This window comes from Aethalodelphis obliquidens, unplaced genomic scaffold (assembly GCF_003676395.1).
Source record: "Aethalodelphis obliquidens isolate GAN/ISIS:26980383/991018 unplaced genomic scaffold, ASM367639v1 scaffold50, whole genome shotgun sequence".
NCBI lineage: Eukaryota > Metazoa > Chordata > Mammalia > Artiodactyla > Delphinidae > Aethalodelphis > Aethalodelphis obliquidens.
Genome location: NW_020837994.1, coordinates 1,351,556 through 1,370,025, shown reverse-complemented (window position 1 = coordinate 1,370,025; position 18,470 = coordinate 1,351,556). Strand labels below are relative to the sequence as shown.

Below are 18,470 nucleotides of genomic sequence, written 5' to 3'. Positions count from 1 at the left end.
AAGAGGAAAATAGAAGTATGACTGAGAGATTTCTGTCACAAGTTAGGTCATTTACTAGGTAGGAAATAGCAAATGAAGGCAGACAGTTTGGAGGGAAGAGGCAGATTTCTCTTTTGCACATGTGCCTGTGAGACGTCCAGGAGGAAATGCAGGCCCGGAGTTCAGGATGAGATCAGCTATAAAGGTAGATATCTCTGGAAACAGACAAGAACAGCAAGGAGACAGGGAAAGGGAGAGCCACACACACAAGACAGAGCCCTGAGGATCACCAGTACATGAGGGCAGGGAGAGCAGACGCACCCATGGCGGAGGTGGAGGAGGGCCGGCGAGAGAGATGGGAGCGGCAGGGTTTCGGGGAGTGGTGATCAGCACCCTGATGCTTAAGACAAGTCCAGCACAATGTGGACTGACATGTATTCGCTGGCTTTAGCATTAGGAGGACAGTGCAGAGGTGGGGATGGAAAGCAGATTTCAGTAGGTGTGAGGGAACCAGTGGTTACTTTTCCCCCTCAACTGGGGAGACAGGAAGGGCTGACATTTACTGAGTACATGCTATGTGTCAGGCACCATTCTAAGCACTTTGTATATATAATGTCATTTAATTCTCAAAACAAAAGGTACAATTATTATATCCATCTTACAGGTGAAGGAACAGGCACAAAGTGTGAACTTTTGTGAAGGTACCATCTAATAAGTGACAGAGGTTACTGTTGGAGCAAGACCCTTAGAAAGACAGGTGGTGCTGGGCTGAGCAGGGGAGCTTGGTGTTTCAGCACACCCTGGGCACCTCACAGCCAAGCTGACTGTCAGGCTGAGTCTTCAGCAGTCAGAGCGTGACAGCAAATAGGTCCTACCTCACCGGGGCCTCTGAGGAAGGCTGAGGTCAAAGGGCTCTTTCCCTTCAGGATCTCCAACTCCATCCCCACCTCTCTGTAGAAAAATCAGGGACTTGAGCCAAAGCAGGTAATGATGCATTTCATTCATTCAGTAGATATTTATTGAACATTTATTGTGTCTCGGGTACTATGCTAGGTGACAGGAATATAGTGTGAAAGAGAGCTCATCTTTGCCCTCCTCGAGTTCGAAGTCTAGCATGGAAGAACAGTGATAGACCAATTTGCATCAGAACGATACTTTGCTTATTGAACAGAAACAAATAGACCATCAAAATAGTCCCCTCCTAAACTGAATCATTGCTTTGACTGAACAAATTTGTGGAACACTGTGTTCTCAACACAGTACTGGGTACCTCCAGAGGATATGGAGAAGTGCAAGATACAGCACCCGACTTCTAGGGCTCATGTCCAGGTGGTGGATCAGCTGTGCCTACTTATACAGAGCCCTCGTTTCTGGATGTGAGCACAGAACACCCAGGAGGACAGGCCCTCCTTCAATGCCAGGCAGCACCTTCCAGCCTAAGATGCTGCCCTAGAGCCACCTTCCCACCCCTACCCTGTCAGGTTTTGGCCAGCAGGCCCTCGGCAAGTATCACCCAGTGCTTGCTACCTGCCAGCCTCATGGGGCTCTAGGGAAGTAGTGAGGTGACTGAAGGAAATACACCGCCTCTGCCTTTGAGAAGCTTAGGGAATATTGGGGGAAACAAATTGAGAGTCATATCAGACTAAATAAGCATTAGCCAGGCTTCCCTGTGGTTAAGAATCAGTGGTTAAGAATCCACCTGCCAATGCAGGGGACACAGGTTCGCGCCCTGGTCCGGGAAGATCCCACATGCTGCAGAGCAACTAAGCTGGTGCACCACAACTACTGAGCCTGCGCTCTAGAGCCCGTGAGCCACAACTACTGAGCCTGCCTACCACAACTACTGAAGCCTGTGTGCCTAGAGCCCGTGCTCCATGCCAGAGAAGCCACCACAATGAGAAGCCCGCTCACCGCAACGAAGAGTAGCCCCCGCTCTCCGCAACTAGAGAAAGCCCATGCGCAGCAACGAAAACCCAACGTAGCCAAAAAAAAAAAAATTAAAAAAAAAAAAAAGCATTAGCCTGTGTTTCAGACTGGGCACTAGACTAGGAAAGGAGGGGTCACTGTGGCTGAGATTTAGAGGAGGGTTCCGGGAGGAGGCGGGATCTGAAGTGACCCATAAAGTATAGACCAATTTGTTAGGAGTTGCAGAGCCTTCCAGGCAGAGGGAACCACTTGAGCAAAGGATTCATGGGCAGGAATAAGTTGGAGGGAAACAAAGGGGTGGTAGAGGTCAGAGGAGATGCTTGTCTGGGGAAGATTTCTAGGTATTTGTGTCCCTTAACTACCTTTATAGCCCAGAGCCCATTGTGGTGCCCAACTTCTTTTTACCTCCCCAGCAGTTGGAGGCCTCCCTGCGGATGCTCTCTCTCTCTACAGCTTTGCCACCACCAGCCACAGCAGATCAGGTAAGAGGACACCTGGCCGACCTCCTGTTTCCTATAGAGTCATCATCTCTTTCATGAAAGCATACAGAATGCAGAGTGGCCCCGGCCATGCTCCTGGAAAGGCAGCGGCAGTGGTCACTCTCCAAGCTTGTGCTGAGCGTATCCTGTGGGCCCAGCAGTGGGAGGAGCTCGGGAAAAGGGAGGAAGAGCAAATGTGTTAAGAGCAAGGGCATCATCAGCTGAGATGACAGGTAGAAGAAATAGCACAGAAGTGTAAAAACAGGACTCAGCTAAGAAACACATACTGAGTGCTGTGGGAGCTCCAACCAAGCAAAGATGGGTTTGAATGGAGGAAGCTTCAAACAGGAGGTCCCACCTCGGGAGACCGTGGCAGATGAGTAAGGTCTGGATGAAGAGAGTAACAGAGTGTTAGACCTATTTGTTGTTTACAGAATACCTCATAACTATTCGTCATGCAGCTGAGTTAGGTGGTTGGAACCTTGGTGCAAATCCTAGCTGTGCTCTCTTCTGCCTTGACACAGCACCGGACCTTTCTCGCAGGTGGCACGGAAATAATATCTGCTTCTCTGATCATTCAGCATATATTTACTGAGTACCTGTGCTGTATCAGGCATTGTGCTAGGTGCTGAGCATGCAGTAGTAAATAAGGCAAATTCCCTGTCTTAACGGAGTACAAACAGTAAACAAAAAATATTTACAAATTGTGATGAGTCCTAGATGCTCTGAGAAAGAACAGGCTTTCCCTGAGGAGGCAGTGTTTAAGCTGAAAACGATGATCATGGTGGTGCTTGCCAGGTACCCAGCACTGTTTGAAGCACTTTAGGTTAACTCCTTTAATTCAGCAACCTGATGAAGTACATACTTTTATCCCTATTTTAAGATGAGAAAACTGAAGCACAAAGCGATTAAGTAACTTGCCTCACACAGGTAGTTAAGTGGTAGAACCAGAATTAGAACCCAAGCAGTCTGGTTTCAAAATCTGTGTTCCTAACTACTGTGCTGTACTGAGGAGGAGACACAAAGCCCCTGCCTCATGGAGCTTTTATTTTATTTTTAATTCTCCTTTTTATTATTTGGGCACGCAGTTTATAAGAGTAAATGAAATCTTGGAGTAAATTGCTATTGGTTGTACAGTTGCGATGGTTAGGCTCATCTCATCTCACCAACAGTCCAATGAAGACTTTTTTTCTTTTTATTTAATTTTTATCTTAGATTGAAGTATTGTTGATTTAAAATGTTAGTTTCAGGTGTACAGCAAACTGATTCAGTAATACATATACACATATCCATATTTTTTCAGATTCTTTTCCCGTATAGGTTATTATAGAATATTGAGTAGGGTTCCCTGTGCCATACAGTAGATCCTTATTGATTATCCATTTTGGGTTTTTTTTTTAATATTTATTTGGCTGTGCCTGGTCTTAGTTGTAGCACACAGGATCTTCGTTGCTGCGTGCAGGATCTTTCAGTTGAGGCATGTGGGATCTTTAGTTGCGGCATGTGAGATCTTTAGTTGCGGCATGTGAACTCTTAGTTGTGGCATGTGGGATCTAGTTCCCTGACCAGGGATTGAATCTGGGACCCCTGCATTGGGAGCACAGAGTCTTAGCCACTGGATCACCAGGGAAGTCCCGATTATCCATTTTATATATAGTAGTGTGTGTATGTTAATCCCAAACTCCTAATTTACCCCTCCCCCTGCCACCTTTCCTCTTTGGGAACCATAAATTTGTTTTTGAAGTCTGTGAATCTAATTCTGTTTTATAAATAACTTCATTTGTATTGGTTATTTTAGATTCCACATGTAAGTGAAATCATATGATATTTGTCTTTGTCTGAGTTACTTCACTTAGTATGATAATCTCTAGGTCCATCCATGTTGCTGCAAATGGCATTATTTCACTCTTTTTTATGGCTGAGTAATATTCCATTGTATATATGTACCACATCTTCTTTATCCATTCCTCTGTTGATAGACGTTTAGGTTGCTTCCATGTCTTGGCTACTGTAAGTATTGCTGCAATATATATATATATATATATATATTGCAGCACTAGTTACAGTTGCACTATATATTGATATATATCTCCAGAGAAAACCATAATCCGAAAGGATACATGCAACCCAATGTTCATTGCAGCACTACTTACACACACACACACACACACACACACACACACACACACACACACACACACACACACACACACACACACACACACATCCAGGAGTGGATTACTGGATCATATGGTAGTTCTATTTTTAGTTTTTTAAGGAGCCTCCATACTGTTCTCCATAGTGGCTGTACCAATTTACATTCCCACCAACATACATTCCCACCAACAGTGTAGGAGTGTTCCCTTTTCTCTACACCCTCGCCAGCATTTGTTGTTTGTAGTCTTTTTGATGATGGCCATCCTGACCGCTGTAAGGTTGATATCTCATTGTGGCTTTGATTTGCATTTCTCTAATAATTAGCCACGTTGAGCATCTTTTCATGTGCTTTTTGGCCATCTGTATGTGTTCTTTGGAGAAATGTCTATTTAGGTCTTCTGCCCATTTTTTGATTGGGTTGTTTGGTTTTTTTGATGTTGAGCTGCATGAGCTGTTTGTATATTTTGGATATTAATCCCTTGTCGGTCACTTCATTTGCAAATATTTTCTCCCATTTTGTGGGTTGTCTTTTCGTTTTGTTTATAGTTTCCTTTGCTGTGCAAGAGCTTTTAAGTTTAATTAGGTCCCATTTGTTTATTTTTGTTTTTATTTTCATTACTCTAGGAGGTGGATTGTGGAGCTTTGAAAAAAACAATTTGAGAGAATAATACATGCTATGAGCAAAATGTATTAGCTTATTTGTTAATTATAATAGCCAACCCCTATGTAATGCTTACCGTGCACTAGACATTATTCTAAGGATTTTACATGTGTAAACTGATTTAATTCTCCCAAGAACCGAATAAGAGGGGTACTATTGTTATCCCCATTTAATAGATGAGAAAACTGAGGTTCCCATACAGAACTTCCCATACAGACTTACAAGGTATTATAGTTTCTATTCTGTAGAAACTGAGACACATAAAGGTTAAGTAGGTTGTCACCTACCCAGGGTCTCCCAACCAGTTTGACTCCAAACTCTGTGCTTTCCGTTGCACCACTTTAAAATCATGACACTTGGCTTACGGTATATTTTTCTAGCTAATTTGCCTTCTTTATATAGGTTTCATTTTGCAGTTAACATTTAAACATTTCTTAATGCTCTTCCAGGGCCTACTTTGATGACAGATGGGGTCAGTCCAGAAGTATCCTGGGAGCCTAGGGGTATAGTCCTAAAGAGAAGCCATAAGATGTCTAGTTCTTTTACTGGTTTCCTTCCCCACTTCTCCCCCAGCTTCCCCAGCATCATTTTGAGGACACCTCATTTCTTTGGCACATTGATAAGTGTAAATTCCCACACATCTCAGTTTTTATCAAATTTGTATTCCTGTCCTAGAGGAGGAGAGGTGCCAGTCCCCACCAGAAGCTCTGCATTTCCGTGGCCTTATTTCTACTCTGGTTCAGGTCACCAGTTCATCTCCTTCTACTCTGCATCTTCCCTTGCATGCCCCATGTATTCACGTCAGCACTTATGCTAGGGTAGCAGGGCTGTGTCCAGCACCAAGCACAAGCTTTTGAACACGACATCTATGATATGAAATACTGAATCTGCGACGTGGCTAAGTGATCTTGGGCAAGTGACTTGACCTTTCTGAGTCTTGGTTTTTTTTAAAGTAACATCAGGCTAATAGAATTCTTACCTAATAAGAGGATGACAAGAATTACCCTAGAGGAAAAACGCAGACACTGTTAGTTTCCTTTCCCTCTTCCCCTCCCAGCCAAGTGGGTGAGATGTGCCTTGTAGGAAGGGAGGTCTGTGAGTCACTGTGTCTGAGCTGTCAGCTCTCAACTGCCAAATGGAACTGCTGTTCCTGCTTTTGTGCTGTTCCTGCTTTTGTGTTTCTGCCTTCATGATGTGCCAGCTCCTGGGGGGACGACTTATCTTTGATCTATTAAACATAAGATACAAAGGGTGGGAGAGGGATGTAATAATGTTTACTTCAGTTAAAGGGCAAGTCTAGTTTTGAGAAGATAAAGTCTCATACACTTTGTAGCCTTTTCTCTTTCTTGCCCACAGCAAAACTCCATTGTTTGTCTGCTGCTCTCAGGAACAGCTCCCTCCTCAGGACCTTATTCGGGGTCCTAGTTAGGGTAGCCAGTCATCACAGTTCACCCGAGCTGTCTCATTTTCAGCATTGAAAGTCCCACGATCCAGGAAACATCAGGGTGTTCGTTGTCCTTACTGGTGATGAGCCTTTCTCACTACTTGATGTGTTTGTAGCAGCACGTTTTCTGCAACTTATGCTCTTGGCTTCATTCCTTCTTCACACCCTGGTCTCAGTTTATTACCATTTCCCTTCAGCATGAAGAACTTCCTTTAGAATTTCATGTAGTGCAGACCTACTGGGAGCTGATGCTCTCAGCTTCAATTGGCTGAAATGTATTTTGCCTTCATTTTTCAAAGATACTTTTTCACTGGATATAGAATTCTAACTTGAATTGTGTTTGTTTTAGCATTTTATTCATTCATTCATTCATTTTTAATTTTGGGCACGCCGTGCAGCTTGTGGGATCTTAGTTCCCCAACCAGGGATTGAACCCTGGCCCTCAGCAATGAAAGCTCCACATCCTAACTACTGGACGGCCAGGGTATTACCTGTTTTAGCATTTTAGAACTATCACTCCACATTCTACTGACCTCCATTGTTTCTGATGAGAAGCAGCTATCATCCTTATTGTTGTTGCCCGGAATGTTATGTGACCTTTGTTCTTTGGCTACTTTTAAGATTTTTTTCTTTGGTTTTCAACAGTTTGACTATGATGTTCACAGTTGCAGAGGCTGGGAATAGGATGGGGGAGGAAGAGCACATAGGTCTATTCAACAGTATTAACAATGCTTTAGTTCTTAGGTTGGGTTGTGGGTTTATTGATGTTCATTTTTATCATGCTTCATAATTTAAATATGTTAGTATTCTTTGGTATATTACACCATGAAATCACAAAATCGTATGTAATTTAAATTGTAAGAATGATTGAATGGTGACAAAATGGAGACACCAAGTCCTTCCATAGATTTGGCTGTGAATATGGATCAGAAGTATAGGATAGTGGGTGGGGTAGCATCTGAGATAAGGTAAGTTTTTTTGGTTTTTTGTTTTGTTTTTTTTTATTTGGGAAAGGCTTCAGCTTTTTCTGTACAGCAGTGCAGTGACCAGTAGAGAAAAGAAGAAGGGAAGATGCAGGAGAGGGAGAGAATAGAAAGACTAGTCCCTGGATCCAGAGCACATGTGGAGATATTAGCCTGTTGAGAAGAAAAAGAAAACTCACCCTATAGCATACAAGCATACAGGCAGACAGAGAAGATGGGTGCTAAAGCAGGTAGGATTAGATTTGGTGATAGAGTTTCCCATTTGATGGAAGCTTCTATTTTCTCTTATGTCCATTTATTTATTTATTTATTTTGGCCATGCCATTTGGCATTCGATATCCTAGTTGCCCGACCAGGGATCGAACCCACACCCCTGGCATTGGAAGCACAGAGTCCTAACCACTGGACTGCCAGGGAAGTCCCTGTTTTCTCTTCTGTCTTCTATTTGTGGTTATGTTTCAGGCACAGTCAACAGCTCAAAGTGAGAGGTGGGCAGGGGAGGGCAGGAGCCTTGTCCTGTACCCCCAACTTGAGGATTCCATCTATTTTGCCTCTTCCTAAGGCTCTGAAGGCTGAAGAGGAGCATTTTGAGAGGCTGATTCTTCTCACCCAGTGTCCTGGGACAGCTATACTTAGCTCACCTGGCTCCACCACAAGATCTAAGGGAAGGCCTAATCCTTCAACCACACTGAAAAATGCACCTGAACCCAGGAACCTCCCAGACAGTCTCCATTTCTAGCATTTGTGAAACAGGTGTTTTCCCCTTTTCCCCACAGTATAGTGGATACAGTTCTCTGTGTGAACTTCGTCAAGTCTTCTGATTTTTCTGAGTCTGTGTCATCTGTCAGATGGGGTGATCAGGCCTCAAAGCATGGTTGCACTGAAGAGCACCAGGTGTCACACAGATAGGGTATAGAGGCCAGCTCTCAGCCCCCCTTCCTCATGACTGTTTCATCTTCTGGTTGTCACCTCTTCAAGAAGCAAAGGAGGGAGGAGGATGGCGGGTCTAGCAGGACCATCGAACAGCCATCCAGTGGCACCTTTGAAATTCCTTATGAATCAGTCAGGTTCTGCTGCCTCTGCTTTCTCTTTCCTCTTTGTGATAAAGTAACTCTTCAGTGGGACAGCTCCCTAGTTTTATGTATAGTTACTTCTGATTCTGTTTGCTTAGCTGCCAGGGGCAAACTAGTTTTATCAACTTCTCTAAAAGGGGAGGTCGAGGATGAGATAGCACTAATGTACATGTTGTTTTCCCCAGACTTACGTCTTCTGCTCTTGTAGATGTTTCTTTGGGGAAATTTCAACCACTTCAATTATTTCAGTTATTATTACAGTTCGATGACTCTCAAATCCTTATCTTCAGTCCAGACTTCTCTGCCATGCTGCAGACACACATGGATCCACCTACATCCTAGAAGCCTTTACTTGATGTTACAAACAATTCAGCACATCCAGACCTTGAGCTTGTCATCTTCCTTTGCACACCCCCTCTACCGCCAGCGTTCCTTATCTCAGTAAACACAACCATGGTCGTGTAGTTACCCCTGCCAGAGCATGTGTGTCGTCTTCCCCTCCTCCTACACCTTTATCCCCCACAACCCACCATCACCAAGGCCTGTGAATTCTGTCCCCTAAATATCTTTGAATCCACTCACTTCTCACCATTTCATTATCTAGCCCCAGTTGTTCCCCCCATAGTAGTTTCTAACTACTCTTACTCACAGCCACACTTTCCCACCACCATGTGTCTCCATACTGAAGCCAGTGTGATTGGCCACTGTAATCTGACTCTTACCCCACTCTACCACCGGAGGAGGGGGGGACTCTTCAAGGTTGTCAAAATCCAAAAAAAACCCTCCATATTCCTAAACCAGTTATTAAATCTGAGTGCCCAGTTTCTTTGATCTCTCAGCGGCATGTGACACAGTTGATCTCTCTCCTGTAAACATTTTCTTCACTTGTTTCTAAGGCATCAGTGCTTCTTGGTTCTCTTCTTCCCTTGTTGGCAGCTCCTGCTCAGCGGCCTTTGCTGGTTCTCTTTCATTTCCCCTACTTGTTAATAGGGGTGACCAGGGTGTGGTCTTTAGACTTCTCTATTTACACTTACTTTCTAGATGATCCTGTCTGATCTCAAGGCTTTAAATCCCCTCTATATGCCGAAGACTCATAATGATTATCTTAGCCCAGACCTCTCCTCTAACTCTAGGCTCGTATGTCCAGCTGCCTACTCAATATATCCAAACTCAACTCCAGATTTTATTCCTCAGCTCTGTTCCTTGGTCTTCCCCATCTCAGTTAATAGATATTCTATCCTTCTAGTTTAATTGTTCCTGCCAAAACCCTTGGAATCCTCTCTGATGCCTTGATTTCCAATCCACCAGGAAATTCTGGCAGCTCTACCTCTAAATTCAGATCCATCCACTGCTCACCACTCCCACCACTACCTGGTCTAAACTGTCATCATCTCTCGCCTAGATTGTTGCAGGAGCCTCCAAACTTGCCTTTCTGCTTCTACCCTTGCCCCCATTCCCCATACAGTATCCTGTTAAGTTTTTAAGACGTTAAGTAAATCATCAATAAATCATGTGACTTCTCCACTCAGAACCCTCCAGTAACTTACCATCGATGACTAGGAGAGCCCGAGGTGGGTCTGAGGACAGGCAGGCCAGAGAGTAGGAAAGTAGTTTGGGCCTCTAACTTGAAATGTACATCTTTCAGCAAATTACAAAGCCAGTAGTCCTGAGCTAGGTGCAGAAGTAGACAGAGAAGGAGCTGTGGTCCCCTCCCCCGCCAAAGCTTACAGTTCCCCAGGGGACTAAGCTTTATATGTAAGTTCCACCAACTCCACCAAGCGCCCATCGTGCTTAAAGTGCTAGACGTGGTGCCATGGACCCTCTTCAGGGAGGTCACAGTTCCTTGAGAGGCACTGGCCACCAAACCACTCACTAACTTTCTCAAATGACATTAGCCTATATTAGCACTTAAGTAAAACAAAACAAAGAGAATGCGTACAGGGAAAGGAAGACAGAGCCATGTAGGGTGGCATGAGTAGAATTCAGCAAAGATGAAGGAAAGGCTTTGAAGGCTGTGGATTTGGAGAAAAGAAACCTCTCAGAGAATCAACAGAATGTGGTAACTGGAAAGTACAAACAGAATGTGCTAGAGAGGAGGTCAGAGCTGGGGAGAGATCAGCCTGGACCAAAGCAGTCAGGATAGGAATCAGAAGTAAAGAGCAAGAATCAACCTGTCATCTGAGCTCTTGGACTAACCACAGGCCTGGGGCCAGATGCTACTGTTCATGAGGAGTGTGTGTAGGAGGCAGGAGGTCGGCAACAAGGCCAGGCACAAGTGTCCCCTTGAAAGCCTTGAGCTGTCCAACTCCCACCCCACCTTAGAGTTCTCACCTCCACTTGGCCAGACCACAGTGTTTCAGACACCATTGGGATCGAGGTGCTCCAGGCAGCTGGGGAGCTGAGTCAGCAAACCTGGTTTCTTTTTTTTTTTATGGCTGCGTTCGGTCTTCATTGCAGCGCGCGGGCTTTCTCTAGTTGCAGTGAGCGGGGGCCCTTCTCGTTGCAGTGCGCGGGCTTCTCATTGCAGTGGCTTCTCTCATTGCAGAGCACGGGCTCTAGGCACACGGGCTTCAGTAGTTGTGGCGCACAGGCTTAGTTGCTCCGTGGCATGTGGGATCTTCCCGGACCAGGGCTCGAACCTGTGTCCCCTGCATTGGCAGGCGGATTCTTAACCACTGTGCCACCAGGGAAGCCCAAACCTGGTTTCTTGCCCTGGCTCTGCTTCTGGCCTTCTGAGGTGCTGAACAAGGTCTGAGGAGGCAACACGGACGTAATTTGTGGCTATACGTCCCTCTTCTCTCCTACCAGGCAGTTTTGTATAGCGGTTAGGCACATGGCCTCTGAATCCAGACAGCCTAAGTTCAGAGCTCAGTTTTGCCACTTTCTAGCTGTGTAACCTTGTGCAAGTTACCCACCTTTTCTGTGCTTCAGTTCCTTTATCTGAAAAATGGGTGAAACAGTACCTGCCTACTAGACCTTGTGTAGGGTTAACCGAGTAAGATGTTAAGTACTTAGAGCAGTTTTTAGCACATGACATAGTAGGAACTATATGAATGTTAACTATTGTTATTTTTATCATCATTATTATTGAGACAACTTCCCCTCTTGTGCTGTTACATTCTGGGGGGACTAGTAGGAAAAAAATGCTAAGGGATAGGGACATCATCAAAAGCTTAGCACCAGGCGCAGGGAGCCGCAGGGACCTGGGAAGTTAGACCCCACAGGGCAGCCCCAGAAGGATGGAGAGCATTGCTCAGGGCCCTAGCAGTTGATTGTGTGCTCAGTTCAGACCCTGAGTTAGAGACCCAGGATGACCCACTGCCCCCACCTAAGGGTGGTAGAGCCCTAGCCTCAGAAGTCCGTGGCCTGCCTGCCTTTGAGTCCTGAGGCTGCTTCTTTTCTCCCAGGAGCCCAAAGAATTCTTGTCCCTTGGTTTCCCTTCCCCAAGCCCAGAGCCATCTAAGAGAAACACAGTCTTGGTAGAGGAGCCCAGTCCTCCATAAAATCACCAGACCAGATGGTTGGAGTCCAAGAGAAGTTCCTGAGCCTGGTGTCCTCTTCTCACCCTGTGGTCCAGGCCTGATGGCTGAGCTGCCCATCGTGGGGCAAGAAGCCCTGACCTGCTACCTCACCTCTTTTAGCTACCAAGTCCCTAGCCCTCTGCAGAGACCCAGGAGGAGTCCCAAAGGTCAAAGAGCTTCTGATTCAGGCCACACAAAGCTTTGAGGAGGAGATGAGCTCTCTGGCCAAGGGTGTACAGAAGTCAGGGGAAGCAGCCAGAATTGGCTGGTGCCCACCTTGGCCCAGATGCAGTTTGGCCAGCACCGTGACGGAAAGGGCCTGCGGGTCTGCTGGGCAGGTGCTAGGCTCAAGTTGCCTGAGCGCTGAGGCCAGAGTCTGGGAGGAGCCAGGAGTTCCAAGAGTGTCTCTTTAACCCTTCCCTCTGACTGGCAGGGAGTGGGTTCAGAAGGTTGAAGAGTCTTGATCTAGTCTGGCGTCTTCACGGAGCAGGCTGGGAGACTGAGGCCCGGGCTGAGGGGTGACACAGGCCCTGCGGAATAGGCCGGTTGTCAGGGAAGCCTTCTCGGAGGAAGGCAAAGGAGGCATCGGGGGGTGGGGAGGAACAGAGGCAGCATGTAGGTAGTGAGAACCACATGACCAGAACTCTGAGGCAGGAATGGAGGGTGAGCTCAGAGCGTGGAGCCCAGCCGCACTGCAGCTGGGCTAGGTGGTCAGATTTAGGATTGGCCTCTCAAGGCTGGGCACCTGGTCTGCGAGTCTTGTCCTCGCTTCCCCCCTGCTCTTAGTTGCAGCTGCTGAGTTTGCTACTCTCTTTAGCACAGGGAAGTCCTAGTCCCAGCCTTTGGAGAGGACTCTGGGAGGGGAAGGCAGCCAGCCAGCCAAGTAGGTGAAAGTTGAACAAGGCAGGCGGCTCTAGGGAGCCTCACTCATCTCTGAAGCAGCCATCTGTTGGCAGCCCTATCCTAGCCAGCCAGAACCAGCTGGCTGTTTACTTTCTGTTTTCAGCTCTTTGGAAAGTTTTGCTTCCAGCCCCTGAGGCAGTGTTTATGTCATTGTAAGGGATCTGCTCTGGGGAAGAAAACAAAACTTCAGACCTGATGCCAGGCCCAGGGGCTCAACGGGTGGGGGGCAATGGTAGGGGGAGAGTATGGCCAGTCCTGGCCTAGCCCTGGGCATCCCTCTGGGGGTGCTGTACCCCACTTCTGCTCCAGCTGAAGTGAGGTCTCGGAACAGCAGGGCTTCATTTTGCTCTCCGCAGCTGGTGTCTCCAGCTTATTTAGCCCCTGTGCTTTTGTATCTGGCCAGAGCCTTGGTCACATCTGAATTGTATTTCAGCTTCACGGTAGACCTGGGGCAAAGAGGCAAACAAGTTCTCAGCTCCACTTGGTAATGAAGATACTGAGACCCAGAGAGACAAAGTGTCTTGGCCTCAAGCAAGTGGGGCAGTTGGGCTGGACCACAGACCAGTGTTCCTTCCACTCCACCCCACTGCCTCCCCTCTGAGAAAGTCCCAGGGACACCCAGAAGCAGGGGTAAATGGGGGTGCCTGCACCTACCACCCTCCTGGAAACATGTGGTCTATGTAGGGATATCCATCTGGGGACTAGATGGAGGGAACCCAGAACACAGTGGCTTGAATCAGCTCACATTTCGAGGCCAAAGAAGAGGGCTGGAGCCTCCTGAGAGAGTGTTTGGAGAAGATGCTATCACAGGGAGCTGGCCAAAGAGGGAGCCATGGGCCGGGGTAAGTCCCTGGGTTACAGGGTGCCTCCTTCTGTATTACCTGCTCATCCTGATCTGTTTTCAGATGAGGAAACCAAGCCCCAGAGAGGAAGTGACTTGCCCAAAGCCACTTGGCTAAGAAGTGGTAGAGCCAGGACTAGAGCCACTCCCCCACCAGGGTTAGCCTCTTGGTGTGAGGAACCCCTGGAAGCCCTATATTTTCCTGCCACCACTGCTCCTTACTCCTCCCCTGATGCTTTATTTTCTCCCTGCTGGAGTTCTGCCTTTGACATTGAAGGCTCCTTTGAGACGTCTGTCTCAAACAATAGGCCGAGAAGCCTGGGTGTCCAGGTGCCCAGAAAAGAGCAGGTCCCCATATTTGGAAGTGGGAGAAGTTAATAGGAGAGCTGGATGGATTTAAAGGGACAATCAGAGCCCCTCGTATACTGCCAGGCTTAACACCCAGACCACAGTAAAGCCTGTTCTGTCCTTCACCCCAGGACAGGGGTCAGCCCCACGCCCCCCGATCATCGGAAAGTCCAAGAGGAATATGGTCAGTTCCTCCCCAGACATTCAGGAACTTGAGCCCCTCCCTTGCTGGGTTTGTCTTCCGCTCTCCATACCTGCAGTCAACCAGTCCCATACCCCTGGCTTTCCCAGCAAATAAATTCCTTCTCCGCACCTTTGCTCAATCTAAGACTCTACCTGGAATATCCTCATACTCTTTGTTCAGATTCCACCTTCATGTTTCAAGTCCGTCTTCTTGAAAGTACCCTTCCAGGGACTTCACCCCACGTATGACACCCACTGTCCAGACTCCAAGGCCCCTGCAGCCCCTCAGTCTGATGGTCGTGCTTCCACGTGGGCTCCTCCTGCCTCCCCAGGGAGGCTGAGGCTCCTCAAACCATAAGCTATGGTGACAGTTTGCTGGTGCCCCCAGAGCTCCAGCAGGAGCATGGGAGTATTTTCAGAGGAGTGGTGGGTACATGGAGGGGTGTCCCTGCGTGGGCAGCTACACCTCTGCCCAGCCCCACCAAGGCTGTATGTCTCAGGATAGCAACCCTGACGAAGAAAGAGACTTTACTACTAGTCAAGATGTTTTTTAGACCCTTTTGAAGTCAACAAAAGCCACATGCTGCTGGCCTTCCACAGCTCTGCCCTGCCCAGTACACAGAGCCAAACCCCGTCCTGTCCCCGGGCCATGCAGGTAAGGCCCCCTAGGTGGCTGGGCCCAGGTGTGGGTACTGCGAGGTTGGCTGTGGCTGGTTCACAGATGTCAGCGCAGCTAGCAGGTGCAGGCCTGTGCTCATGCTGCCCCTGCAGTGGGTGACCTCACCCCACACACAGCTCTGCTGAAACCCTGCGCGTCTCAGATCCCACCTCTGCATGAAGCCGCCCTTTCTGAATGAATTGCTCTTTCTCTGTGCTCCCGGGCTCTAAGCTTCCTCTTTGGGATTGCTGGGTAGGTCAGCATTTGTCTCCCCTCTAGCTTGAGCAATCACTGGTTCTGGAATGAATGAAAGAATGACTGAATGAGATATTTGCTGCAAGAGGCAGTCTCCTCCCCAATTAATTTAAGCCTCTGGTCACCGTGGCTTGACCCATTCACTGGTCTATCAGCTACCAAGCTCCCATCTTGGACCTGTCTCAGTGGGAGTCACAAGCATCAGAGACAGGCCATGCCCTGCAGGAGCATCCAGTCTGGAGGGAGAGGGCCTCAGGCAGTGGCTGGGTGGCTGGCCTCCCCAGCCTGAGGCATTATGGGGTGCAGGTGCCTCCCATGTTTTGAAAGGAAGAACAAAAACACCAGCACGGGGTGGGTTTCCTTTCTCCCCTTTTAGCCTAGGCCTGCCTGGAAGATGGGGGAGCTGTATGTACTCACCTCCGCTGGGCATGTCCAGCCCCTAGCTCCGCTTTGCTCTTGGTTCTCCAGCAAAGAGAACCTGCCTGTGGGCTGTCAGCGCTGAGAGCTTGTCAGGTTGTATGCACTCCCTTGGCATTTAGAATTCCAGATTGGCAGGGACCCTCAAGGTTGCCTGACTTCCATTCCCCCTATCACTTCCCGGCTACTATTCTAATTCTTTGAATAGCTCTGTCTCCCCAGTTTAACTCTGAGCTATGGAGATTGAGAACTGTTCATCTCTATCTCCCTCTCACAGTAGGCAGTAAGAAGGTTAAAGAAGTGAAGGAAAGAAGGAATTACTGAATATTGCTGATCCCACAAGCAACTCTACTCCCACAAGCAATGGGCCTCAGTTTCCCATTAGCAGAATTACTAAGGGGCAGGGAAGTAGTCTTAATCCCTAGGGTCTCCACCAAGCTGATTCCTGGGGCATAGGGAGTGGTGCGTGTGCTTTCAGTATTTGGGGACAGGCTGCACGCTGTGGAGTCAGCCACGTTTGCCTGTCGGGGCAACTCCCATGTCCTTTCAGCACTGCCTCTTCCTCTACCAGGCCTCCACCTCTTCCCTGGGGCCTTGCTGTCAGCCACCTGCCTGGGGTGGCTTTCCTGTATCCTTTGAGCTCCTTCAGGGCAGGAACCTGGCACAGAGTAAGCACAGAAACAAGCAAACAAAAGGGTTAGAGGAGCAAATGGGTGAGACATAGAGGAGTCCAAGGACCACGACATCATAACCCAAATGCACACACCTTCAAGGGGAAATTCGTGATACCCAGTCAGCCCAAGACCGGGAGATGTTTGGTAGCAGGGCTGTGGGTATGTGCTTCATGACACCTGGCAGCTCCAGGAACTCCCCAGGGCCACACAGATAGTGTATTTTTCACCAGCATCTTCTCCCTGGCAGGGTCACACATGGGACAGTCACGCTTCGAGGACAAATGACTTGTCTAGACACATGCAGCAAGAGAAGGAATGTCCTGGAGGAGACTGCCCCTCCTTCTCCAGAGGCATAGAAGGAGTCTGAACAGGGGTTTACATCTTAGGTCTGCTACTCCGAGCTGTGGGACCTTGAGTTTATTTCACCTGAACTTTAGTTGCCTCATCCATGACATGGGAACCAACCTATGGGGTCGAGGCGAGGGTTAAACACACTCAGGTATGTAAAGTGCTTTGCAAATCAGTCAGCTCTATACCAGTATTAGCCAAAGGACCAAAAGACGAGAAGAGTCAAAGTCATCTTTAGGCAGTGCCATGTGTGCAGTGCTAACCTAGCTGACCTCCTCCTCTCCAGGGCAAGAGCGAGACCACCGGGGGAGCCCTGTCCCAAAGGCCTTGTCGTCCCAGACCTAACTCGCTGCCTCCCAGCCTGTCTGAGGAAGAAACTCGCAGGATTGCACGAATATTTTCTTCCCGATACTCCCAGAAAGACTAATGCAGCCCAAGATACTGAGGGAAGGACCACCCACCCACTCACCCTCAGCCTTGTCTGGCCTCCCTCAGGGCTGTGAAAGCCCTGAAACCACCACCAGCCTTGTCCCTGGACACCAGTCAGCCCAGACTAGAGGAGCGTCACAGACCAGCCCAGTGTCCACCTGCCAGGACTTCAGCTTCCTCCTCGGATGGTAAGGCAAAGGCTAGAAATGGTGGATTCCAGTGCCCAAGTGGCCCACCCGTCTTTTGACCAAGGGACCCAAGCGGGCATCTTTCGGCTGGGAAACTCCTCCCAGTGTCCTTGACCAGAGCCTCCTGCTGACAGGAGCCTACCCTCTGCCTGAATATGATAGGCCCTTTTGCCTTAAAGGGGTTGGGGAGGGTGGGTGGAGATGTTGTGCCTCGTGCATAGCCAGGGAAATCCTGGGGCCGACCTCCAGTTCATTTGCTTGGGAATAAGGGTATTTTATAGATAAAATTATTTTTATGCTGTGTTGAAATAATCAGTAGGAGAGGAGGGGGAAATTATCTCCTTCAAACTTTTTATCTGATTGTCTGAAACTCTAACCATGCTTTTAACTTATTGTTTTTACCCAGCTCTGAAGGTCATTGTTCCTGCCTGTGTTTGAATAAAATCATATTGGTATTTGTATTCTGTGCACAAGTGTTTCCCGGGTTGGCCACTGGACTGCAGTGTCAGAAATTCGCTTGTGCTCTGACAGCCAGAGAGAAAGCTTTGCAACCATACAATCCCTTGGAGAAGCTCATCTGGAACGGGGGGTCCAGGGTCACCATGAGACTTCTGACCCCTCCAAAGATTAGGTTGATGCAGATTAGGGTGACACCTAGTATTTCCTTTGCTGGTACCTCAGATCTATCAGCACAGTAATGGGGCTCATGGCACAGGCCCGCTCAGAATGCCCCATCTCTCTGGGATGAGTACATAGCTTAGACTGGCTTAGACTGTCAGACTCCAAACATTCGAGCAGCTACCATAGAAAGGGCCTGTGGGGAGCATTAGAAGGGGGCAGAAATGTGCAGAGTGGCTGGGAGGGAACTACCTGGAGGGCCCTGCTTTCCACCCCCAAGCATAGGTCATCTCAGTCCTCAGAACAACTCTATAACCCACATCTTATGATTCCCGTCTTATAGTTAAACTGAAGCTCAACGAAGTTAAGTGACTTGCCTCTGTTC

The 18,470-nt window shown here is 48.0% G+C and overlaps 1 protein-coding gene across 8 annotated transcripts in view; it reads left to right on the top strand.

Annotated features, from left to right (window-relative positions):
• Nucleotides 1-18,470, top strand: part of C2CD3 (C2 domain containing 3 centriole elongation regulator) — a 131,510-nt gene that overhangs the window by 110,683 nt on the left and 2,357 nt on the right. For 4 of the 8 annotated variants that reach the window (XM_027083355.1, XM_027083360.1, XM_027083359.1 and 1 more), the window contains 2 exons: nucleotides 2,276-2,387; nucleotides 17,137-17,928. In XM_027083355.1, coding sequence (XP_026939156.1) covers nucleotides 2,276-2,387; nucleotides 17,137-17,277 — 253 coding nt within the window. In that variant the 3' untranslated portion in view covers nucleotides 17,278-17,928. Of the gene's footprint in view, nucleotides 1-2,275; nucleotides 2,388-17,136; nucleotides 17,929-18,470 lie in introns of those variants that run through there. The other 4 variants (XR_003428060.1, XR_003428061.1, XM_027083356.1 and 1 more) reach the window with 3 other exon arrangements.